General features: G+C 38.3%; 1 protein-coding gene across 9 annotated transcripts in view; it reads left to right on the forward strand.

The window, feature by feature from the left end:
* The first annotated feature begins 1,507 nt into the window (after positions 1-1,507).
* The window catches only part of si:ch211-230g15.5 (polyhomeotic-like protein 3), a 16,717-nt gene continuing 7,335 nt past the window's right edge, over positions 1,508-10,889 (forward strand). For 2 of the 9 annotated variants that reach the window (XR_006158408.1, XM_042751712.1), the window contains exons 1-9: positions 2,497-2,648; positions 5,387-5,590; positions 5,831-5,920; positions 6,001-6,156; positions 7,639-7,755; positions 8,194-8,440; positions 8,615-9,435; positions 10,138-10,297; positions 10,475-10,725. Coding sequence is in view for 8 of the 9 variants with exons in the window: in XM_042751712.1 (XP_042607646.1) it covers positions 5,414-5,590; positions 5,831-5,920; positions 6,001-6,156; positions 7,639-7,755; positions 8,194-8,440; positions 8,615-9,435; positions 10,138-10,297; positions 10,475-10,725 (2,019 nt within the window). In the remaining variant the exon portion in view is untranslated. Of the gene's footprint in view, positions 1,527-2,496; positions 2,649-2,686; positions 3,218-5,371; positions 5,591-5,830; positions 5,921-6,000; positions 6,157-7,638; positions 7,756-8,193; positions 8,441-8,614; positions 9,436-10,137; positions 10,298-10,474; positions 10,726-10,889 lie in introns of those variants that run through there. The other 7 variants (XM_042751711.1, XM_042751716.1, XM_042751713.1 and 4 more) reach the window with 7 other exon arrangements.

A 10,889-nucleotide genomic window follows, 5' to 3' on the forward strand; every position in this document is an offset into this window, starting at 1 on the left:
AAACTTAATGAATATAGATTTAGAACATAAGGTCACACCAGGAAGTCCATGGAGATTAGTTCCACTTTTAAAATTAAAAAGTAAACTATAGAAATATAATGTTCATCTGTTGTCGGCAGTATTCTAACCATTATTTTTCCACAACTTAAGAAGTTTCTAAAACACATTTTTAACCTGAAAGGGAAAAAGACATTCATCAGATCACTGTGCTTATTATATATGGAGAAGTTCTGGTTCACTGCTTATCATTTTGGTCTTACCTGCTTTTGTCTTCTCTTGATTTGCATTTCTTGTTGTTGTTTTGCCCTGACCTCCTCCAGAGTTAAGCACCCACCTGGGAAATAGCAGACATGGTTAAACCAGACAATATTGATGTATTCAATTTAAAGAACACATGTAGAAACAATTGACTGTGTCAAATGTGGTGATCCAGGATAATGTAACGTATTTATCAGTTTCCAAACTCACTGCTTTTACACTTGTGCCAGACCTATCCAGATATTCATGTATAAAAGGAACCTTAACCCCCCCTAGTGGTCACAACACAAATTCTTTTTATTTGATTCCTATCAAACAGACTCGAGGCTTCTCATATTTGTTTTCTGACGTGGTTGGTTGAATGACTCACCCACAGTACTAGGAGATATGGAAATGTAACCCATGGCCCGACTCAAGCGCAGATCCTCCAGAGCTGCCAGTTCTGCTTCTGCTTCTGTTAAACAGCAAATAATTCAGTCAGTGAGCATTGACCGCTTAACCTTCTGTAACTCTCTTTTAAACCTAAAATTATGTACAAAAATATAAAATGCATTCAGTTTAATGGGTGGTATAATATGTGCTCTTGTCACTTCCACTGACAACTGTTTTTGGCGTAATTGACAAAAACAGCATAAATGGAGACAGGTTATTTGTTATTTAAAAATACAATTTGTACATTGTTTTAAAAAATCATCCTTTGAGTGAGAAATTTCGCCTAATTGAAGAAGCACCCATTATTCAAAAAAAGAAAGAAAGAAAGAAAGAAAGAAAGAAAGAAAGAAAGATCAGAGTGAGATGCTGCATCACAATATACCTACTTTGCTGAATATCTTGTCTTTTCTTTGGGTTTGGTGCAAATACTGTAAATGCCTTTTGACTGTCAAAAAAAAAAAAAAAAAATAGGAAAGTGTCAGTGATCAAAAGTAATTATTTGAGTGAACAAAACAAGCTCTAATGGATTATATAGCAACTACACAGCTTAGGCTACTGTTGATGCTTGGATAAAGACCTGATCCACCATATGTTTCCACTGGCACTGTCCTACCTGTGGATTTCAGAAAGCGCATGCGAATATGTTTTGGACATTGGTTGTTCACTCGGTGCACATTTCGCAGGTTTTGACCTCGTTGAAGTCTCGGCCGGTTTCGCCTGTATTGCTTTATTGCTTCTCTCCGTTGCTCTGGGTTTGAATTCGGTGGCACGGGTGCAGCTTGGACAGCTTGATGCCCTGTTTTTGCGGTGACCGACATCTCTGGTTCTGACTGCAGGTGTGGTTTCAGCTGTACTGGCTTTCTTGTTCACATGTTTAGGTTTCGTTGCAACAGGTTTCGGCTTTATAAGTCTTGTGTCCGGCATATTGAGGCATTCGAGCTCTCTCACCTGCTCTCACCGATGATGTGCAAATTTCCTTATTCCATTGATAAACCTTAATGCACCGGTTTCAACCAGTGATATAAAGCAGATCTTTTCATTCAAAAGAATCGGTGTCTCGCATAAGAGAAAGTATAAAGACCGTGCGTGTAAAGTTTAGTGGACAACAGTAAACAGCGCAACCGCGTGTCTGATCCGATTACTGAGCGCGCATGCAGGGCACACTGGCCACTGGTGACCTCACGGTAAACCATAGTAACCACGCATACTTCAACAACTACTAGGCCTACTACTACTAATTAATACTAATAATATAAAGGTGCATTCATTGTATTTTACTTTTATTATTACATTTTAAAATGCATTTTGTAATTTTTGTGGTGCAGTCTGTTGTGGTTGGTCTCGCTATTCTAAATTAAATTAAATTAAATGTAGCCGATAACAGGTGTTGCTCTATTAAATTTCTAAACTAAAGATAGCTTTTATTAAGTAGACTATTTACAGGGGCAACATATGGAAATGTATAACCATTTTCAAGGAGGAAAATAGAAGATAGCCTACATAGGCTACTAATCAATAATTCTTGGTTCACTAAGAGTTAAAATATGCCGTTATATGTAGCCGTACATTAGTAGGCTATTTCCAAAGAGAGCTCTGGTCATCAACTCAATCTCTCAGTAATCGAGAAGCTTTATTATTGTTATTGTTCTTAGCTTCACAATGGCCACAGCAGCAGTTTATAATAGCTATAGAGATGGAGTCTGTTTTGGGTTATATGCGCACAATTATAAGCATTTTATGCCTGCTACAAAGTGTATAGGTACATTTGCTCGTATTTTTCAATGACAGAAGCGTGTACGGTCCTCCTACACTGTAAGCGGTGCTGTAACATTCACCGCCCTGATGCATTTCTATCTCTCTCTACTTTTACCTTTGACGCATTAGGACATGACGGGATTGTAGCAGTCGCTGAAACGGTCAGTGTGTGATGGGAGAACTACCCCGTTGACTTCGGACAGGTAGGATTATCTTGAACGCTCATTAATCAGTCGTAAAAAGAAGGATGTTTAGGCAAGGTCCGCGACCGGCTCGGTTGCAAAGGGAGGAGCGCAGGCTCGCGCACAGAGCATCATCATTTTCCCTTTTGACTTTCATTTTGTGTATTTCGATGCGCAGCAAGTTACGCCGTGTGCATTTCGTGTGCTCGATGCTTTTATATGCATCACGCCGTGCCATAATTCAGGGAAGTGCAGTTCTTCGGGGACGGACAGAGGGCTCTAGCTGTCACTGCACGAACACACGCCCATTTTCAATATATGACCAAAATAATGACCCGCGGAATGATCATAAGACGTAAATGCACCGACTCCGCAAAGCGCCGTCGCATTCAGCGGGCTTTTTGTAGGACCTGTGCATTTGTTTTTATTGCGATTTCTGCCGCTCCGTAATAAGCCGTCGAAATGTTATGAGAAATACGCGATTTTTTTTGGGAATCACCGTGGGTGTTTATTCACAAATGACTGCGGCTCGCGCATAAACATTGAAAACACGCGTGGCATTCTGGCACCTGTGCGCGCGGCGCTTCCTGGTATGTGTGCATTAATGTCGTTCAGGTTTCACAGTTATTGCACAGAGAGAGGGTTAAAACCTTCATGTTCAATAACTACACGAATGATTCATTTACACTCTGGATTTTTATTTCTATGGTTCGTATGAAACAAAGGGCAGCGCATTATTCGTCTTCGCTGTGCAGGCATGGCGCAATATTATATTAGGCTATTATTGTAGCCAGATTGTCTTGTTTTAAGCAGAGATTTTTGTTTAGCTGCGGCCTGGTGTGCGTTATAATAATAATACACTGTACATTTGTGGTCAAATTTACGCTAAAATAAACAACTGGCAGCTGTGGTTGCCAGAAATTTACCGTAAAATGCAATTATGATTATTATAGGCATTACGGGAGGTGTTTGGTGATTGTATATTTTACAGTTCCTAACTGTACATATTATTAAAGGATGTAGGCTACTGTTAATATCCAACATATTTGAGCTATTTGACTTATCAAGCATCTGTGGCCACTAGTAGCTCAATTACCCACACAAGCACGTCACACCAGTTACACGATTATTATATATTAATAAAATGCTAAACAAAACGCTGCAGTGTACGTGTCTCATAACAAAAATAAACGAATGCCACAAATGAGTTTTGAATTGAAATGCTGCTTTCCCCTTAATTATAAGGTGTTTTATACTTTTTACATATGAAAAAAAAACATAATTTTATCAGTATTTTACTGTACTGTATATACTTATTTCTTCAAAATAACATATACATATTTTTTTATTCCTACATGTTTTAATGTACATTTTAATTTATTGTCACCGTGTGTGGTAAGGTAACTTACAATTGAGTAACACTTTGACATTCTTTTTAGTTAAAAGGGTTTTCTTACGTGTAGGAACTATAATGATACGATGTTACAGATTCCATACTGTTTTGTTCAGTTTTGGTATTTGTTTCTGCACATAACCAGAATTTTAAATTCACAATTCAGACACTGTTTGTGGAAGTCGGATGTGGCATTTCTACTCTACATACTATACATATATAGCATACAATAGCTCATGTAGATATATAGAACATATATATTCATATAGAATATAATAGAATCTATTTTAATTCTACTAAAAATATAATTAAACACAGTTGATATTCCTATGTTCTGCTGATTGTATTGAATCTGAACTTTAGCTCCTGATAGCAATTTCAGCTAGAACTGAAACGTGTAAAATTTTTACTCATGCGCAACTCCTGTTTTAAAGTTAGTCTACTGAACAGAATCAACTTATTATTTAATCCACCTAAAATAAATCTCATAAAATTAAAATATATTTGCTTCTTTAATAATTTATGTAGTGTGGTCATTTTTTTTATATCATGCTTAAAAGTCATCTAGAAAAGAAAGCCTGCTTTCTTTATATAGTGTAGGTATATTTTTAGGTGACCATGATTTTGCCAAGTAAGACATGTTCCTGGATCAACATCTTTTGTTGATTCTGGATCAACAATATTGTCAAAAAATATAGACCTAACCCTATCCCTACCCCTAAACCTAACCCTACCCATAATTTATCCCTAAAATCCGAGGGAAATTATGGTTGAATAACAAGGGTGTAGAAGGGTGTAGCACATAACTCTGGTTGTAAGGCTAAAATTGACATTTCCTGTTAACTTATCCCTCAATTCTGATTGGTTGATTGGAATGTTGATCCAGAAACATGTTGCACTTGGTGAAATCACATTCACCATATTTTTTTGTAAGCCTATAGTGGTAAAAGTTATGTATGTGGATAGATTTTTATTTGTTATGAATGTTATGCATGCAAATGCACTTACTAAAACATTATTATAACTGATCTCTCCTGTCACTGATTAATGAAATTCAGAAGACCTTTCTGCAAGGTTGTCAGTTTCCACAACAGTCATGTTCTTCATTTCATTCTCATGCAAAATTTATTACAAGACAGGTCCTGTAAACAAATATAAGAAAATTGTTGGAAATTTGCATGTTCAACTTGAGTCCCTAGACAAAGGGCCTGTCTGGGGTTGACATATATGCAGTTCTTTAGGATATCTATAGTTTACTACATTCAGTTGCACTGGGAAGTGGATTTTACAAATTAAATAAACTTGATATTTTGACTTGAAGTAGAGTTTCAGTACACTTACATATTTACAGTCAACTGTATTTCAGTTTCTCGTGTCCAGATTCTGTGGAACAATGGATAAGGAGCCCCAAACTAAAGCAGAACCTGCAAAGAGCACAGTTAACACCACGACCACCACATCGGTGAACCCTTCCCATCAGGCCAATGGTGCCCCAAAAACTCCTCCTGCACTCACAACTGTTACCACCTTCCACAATCAACCCACCCCCACCAACAGAAAAGTGGTGCAGGTATGTTTGCTCAAACCATGGTCAGTTTTGTGTATTATTTCTGCCCTTTGAAAGTGTCGGCCCTTTTCATTAATATTCAAAGTACTTGTGCTGTCAACACATACAGTAACTGTGTAAGAGGAATTAAATAAGTTTAGCAACAATAAATATTTTAAAAGACCGGTATCTTTTTATAATACTGTTTGTTACTATTATCTTTTAGAATAAAATGAACCACTAATTCACCACCTCTTCCTCCAGGTTAATCTGTCTGGGGACCGACTGGCACCTTCTTTTTCACCAAGTGAGAGAGTTAGCCAAGCTTCATCGTCGCAGCAGAGCCCTAAAACGGTGTGTGTGCAGCAACATATAAAAAAAAAAATTAGGTTTTATTAGTGTTGTCATGACATTTATTGTTTAATTTCGCTCAGGTTTCTCTGCCCAACACTCCTGGATCAACACCTCTTGTAAGAGGAAGTCAGAATCCAAGCACTGCTACGGCCGCCCGTAAAATCTCCCCTCAAGCGCTGCTTCTGGGGAAGAGCCCGAGTACAAGTCAGGCTCAGATGCTTCTGAGGGCCCAGATGGTGAGACACCCTGTGTCATCATGTCCTGTTCTGCAGCATTTTTAAACTCTTCATCGTTGCAGTTTCAGTTCCTCACATGCACTTTAACAGTTTTACCCACAATGCAACAGAAGCCGTGCCCCCTTTCACATTCAAATGGAAACTAGTCGCTGGTTTCTCAACTCTTAGTGAACGCAGATATGAAGGACGTCCTGTGACCCACTGCACTGTTTACTCACAGTCCTTGTTAATGTTGTATTTATAGCTTTAAACCTCATAAAAGCATCAAACTGTTTTACTACATAAATACATAAATCTCACAAACACACCAATACATCTTATAAAAATATAAAAAAAAATAAGAAAAAACTGTATTTTTGTGAAATGTTAAATTTCAATTTAAAAAGAACTGTTTTCAATTTTAAAATATTTTAAAATGTAATTTATTCCTGTGAAGTAATGCTGAATTTTCAGCATCATTACTCCAGTCTTCAGTGTCACATGATCCTTCAGAAATCATTCTTATATTCTGATTTTGTGCTTGGTTATTATAAAGTATTATTGCTATTACTGCTTAATATTTTTGTGGTAGCCGTGAAACCTTTTTATTAGGATTCTTTAATTAAATAAAAAGATCAAAAGAACAGCATTTATTTGAAATAGAAACCTTTGTAACATTATAAATGGAATTACGGTTACTTTTAATCAATTTAAAGCATCCTTGCTGAACAAAAGTGTTTTTTGTTTTTTTTGTTTGTTTTTGTTTTTTTTTACTTACCCCAAACCTTTGAATCATGACGTATCAGGGTTTCCACAAAGATATTAAGCAGCACAGCTGTTTTCACCATTGATCATAAAAAGAAATGTTTCTTGAGCAGCAAATCAGCAGATTGGAATGATTTCTGAAGGATCATGTGACACTGAAAACTGAAGTAATGATGCTGAAAATACAGCTTTTCCATCACAGGAATAAATTACATTTTAATATCTATTAAAACATAAAACAGTTATTTAGAATTGTTAAAAAATTTCAGAATATTACTGTTTTTTTTAGTGTATTTTTGATTAAATAAAAAATGCAGCATTGGTGAGCGTAACAGATTTCCAAAAACATTTTTAAAAATCGCAATTCCAAGCTTTTGCTCGGTGGTGTGTGTGCTGTGCACACATAACTGATGTCTACAAGTTGTATTTCTTCTCAGCTCATGGTCTAGTGTGACCAGCAGACATATTGGCTTAAACAAGCAGAGGGTTAGTGTCTAGAGGTCTGCACGGGGTGCATGCTTGCATGTTTCTGATGAGGACAGATTTTACTCGACCACATCAAAAGCTCTTCACTGTGCTGTGAAGTTCACCATCACACCTACACAGCAAAAGCATAACAGACAGGAAATGACAGCCTTCTATTTTGCACCTCTGGGACTTTTTCTTTATCTTTTTTACCTTCTCTCTTTTTCTTTCTCTCTTGCATTTCTCTCTTTCTCTGTGCTTGCCATCTGGCAGTTGATTCTAACGTCTGCTGTGAGGCCTGATGTACCTGCCCTCTCCTCCTCCTCTTCCTCCTACTCCTCCTCTTCCTCCACCCTTTCCTCTTCCTCACCTCGGTTTCCCTCCACACAGGTGAGCTTGATTATGTCTGATCATGTGATAAAGACATCCGTTCTTCTGAATTTAAAGGGAGAGTTCACTCAAAAATTATATTTTGTAATCTTATACCCAACCATTAGAAGTTGAGCAGGATCTCTACACAATAAAAACAAATGGTGACTGATGGGGCTCCAAAAAATTATTTGTTATTATTATTTGCTGAAAATCATCCTCTGCTCTCAAATCTTCTCAAGACTTTGCAAGAATATCGCTGACAAGTCATATGAACTTTTTATTGTATTTTTTCTGCCTTTTAATATTTATGTAAGTTTAATGTAACATATAAAAAGCCAAAAAAAAAAAAATTCTGAAGTTTTAAATCTGTGTTCATCTGGTTTCTGTTACATGTGGTGTTCTTCCAAAACCAGGATTTATGGCATCAATATCTTTCATTCTGTCTCTATTCTTCAGCTCCAGAGTCTGACTCTCCGTCCACCTCCACCTGGCACCCTTACCATCCCTCCAAACTTACCACTAAAGCCCACAACATCAACCCAACCCCCTCCTCTTTCATGCCCAAGATTACCAACCTTCCATCTGAGACCCAGCCAGCCAGTGAATGCTCCAGGGAAGGATGGAGCTTCTAAGACAGAAAGCCCAGCATCTCAAACAGCTCAAACAAAAGCACCCGTTCGCCATCTTACAGTTCCACCTCCATGTAAGTGAACGCATACATATCTTGAACGTGGGTTTACTATGTCATAAAGTATAAGAAAATAATAAGGTTTTAGGGCAAAATGCCGCATAAAGTGACCACAATTTCCAACATATCTCTCACAATGTGAGATTATCCAGCTGGTTCCTGTTTCTTATTCTTTCATTTTCTTTTCAGCCCTGTATGCACCTGCACAGGCCCATGCCTTAGCGAAGCAGAAGCTGAACAGCAGCGGTCTCAAGAGACCCCACAGCCAGATCAGCATCCCCCAGCACCCCTTTAATCAGAGGCATACGCCCCCAAACTCTCCCCCTCCCACACCAAAGAAGCCTCTTCCGGAGTTAAAGCGCTGCCCGTCCACCCAGTCATCCCAAAGCATGTCGGCGACCATCACCGTTCCTTCCCCCGTGAGATCTCACCTCACACCCCCTACCCTGACTTTACCCTTGAGGTCTTCCTCACCCGGTGGGTCCTTACTGGCTACAAAACAGCTGCTGAGGATCGCGTTGTCTTCTGCTTCTGCCCAGTGCACCAACGGCCAATCAAAGACAGCTACTGTGTCCCCTCCACACGATCTCATCCAGTCTAAGCCGCTCATCTCGCCTGTGCTCGCTAAGCCAGAGTGCCCCGCCCAGCCGTTACGGACTCCAAATCCATGCCCACAGCTGGTGCAGCTGTCACCCTCCAGACAAACCACTGCGGCCACACCTCTCATCACCACCCCACCGCTGGCGTCTCCTCAAAGGGCATCCCCTCCGTCTCCAGTGCTGCCCCTGGTGTCCACCAGCAGCATTCTCGCACCGCTGCAGTCTCTTTTGACCTCACAGGGTCCAACACAAACATCCGAGACGTCAAAAGAGCCGAAGGATAGAAAGGAAGAGCAGAAGGAGGGAGATGTACCAGAACAGACTCCTCAAGATCTGAAATGTCCAGCATCCCAAGAGAAAATCACCCAGCCTGTCACCGTAGATCAGCCATTAAGCGAACCTACGGAGAAGGTTATTAAATACAGAGCAAACTTCAAACTTCTTAGGATACATTTGAAAGAAATTTACTTTTTGTGGGCGACCAATAGGGATTTTTCAATGGCCAATACTATGATATTTAGAGTGAAGTGTGGCCAATGTAATGCTAAAAAGACAATTTAATGATGACAAATGTTACAAAATTAAGCTAAATTACTGAAGTGACATAAAAAACATAAAAAATAAAAATTGGATTTTGGAAACAATGCAAGTGGAAGCGCTTGATAACTGTCCAATCAGGCAGTTATAATTCAATGCTCATAGTCTCATAATAACGAAATATCAAATATGATCTGATTAATACTCATGGGCGATATATCAGTCTATCATTACTTCTTAAAATAACTTTCCAGCAGGGTTATTATAGTTAATTCAAACTAAATCCCCAAAATAAAAAAGTTCATTATATTTTCATTATTAAATTATAAAATAAACATCAACTGAAAATAAATAGAAATTATTTCAGCTAGTTGCATTTTCATTTAGTTTAGCTTGATGTACTAAAAAAAATTTAACTAAAACAAATAAAAATAAAGCTAAAAAAAAAACATTAAAATATAAAACTTTCTAAATATTAATATAACTATAATAGTATCTCAATGATACTATCGTAATATTGTTTTACAGTAATGCTTTAGTGAGTATATGTTGACGTGAACAATCTCTCCATTTCAGGTCTTGGACAAGATGACAGTCTGCACAGAGGATTCGAGGACTGACAGCCAGATCAAGACGTCACAGAAGAATGAGACACTCTCGACCTCAGTCGCACCATGGCCAGCTGAGAAAGATGACCAGTGTGAGGAAATGTCCACCCAGTCAGACAATCACTCAGGTATGTAGAGTCATAGTCTGCAATGAAAAGTCAAATATTTCTCGTCAAATATATACAATTTATATATATTAAAAACATTCCTCAATTTATAACTGAGAACTCCATTAAGTCTCCTGAAATCTGAAGCAGGATTTATATACCCTGTTGGTAATATCACAACTGTCTTCATCTTTCTAGCAATTTCCAGCCTGTCCTCTGACATGTCACCCATCCAGTCCTCCATCACTCAGCCATTAGATATGTCCCCTGTGGACAGCTGCTTTCCTCCAAAGTTTCACCCTGTGTTAGAGAGGCCACCAGTTCAGCCTCCCACCGTTAGTCAGATGAAGGCCACAGAGGCTCAGCAACCATCAGGAGCGGCCAAACCTTTGGTTCTAACACACCTGGTGGAAGGATTTATCATACAGGAAGGACTGGAGCCATTCCCGGTAAGCAAAATGTCTATAAACTACTGATACTGATATATATATATTGATTTCTAAAGGATTATGTGACACTGAAGACTGTAGTAATGATGCTGAAAATTAAGCTTTTCCATCAAAGAAATACATTTTAAAATACAGTATATTAAAATAGAAAATGTTTATTATAT

Source organism: Cyprinus carpio, chromosome B24, assembly GCF_018340385.1.
Source record: "Cyprinus carpio isolate SPL01 chromosome B24, ASM1834038v1, whole genome shotgun sequence".
Lineage (NCBI taxonomy): Eukaryota > Metazoa > Chordata > Actinopteri > Cypriniformes > Cyprinidae > Cyprinus > Cyprinus carpio.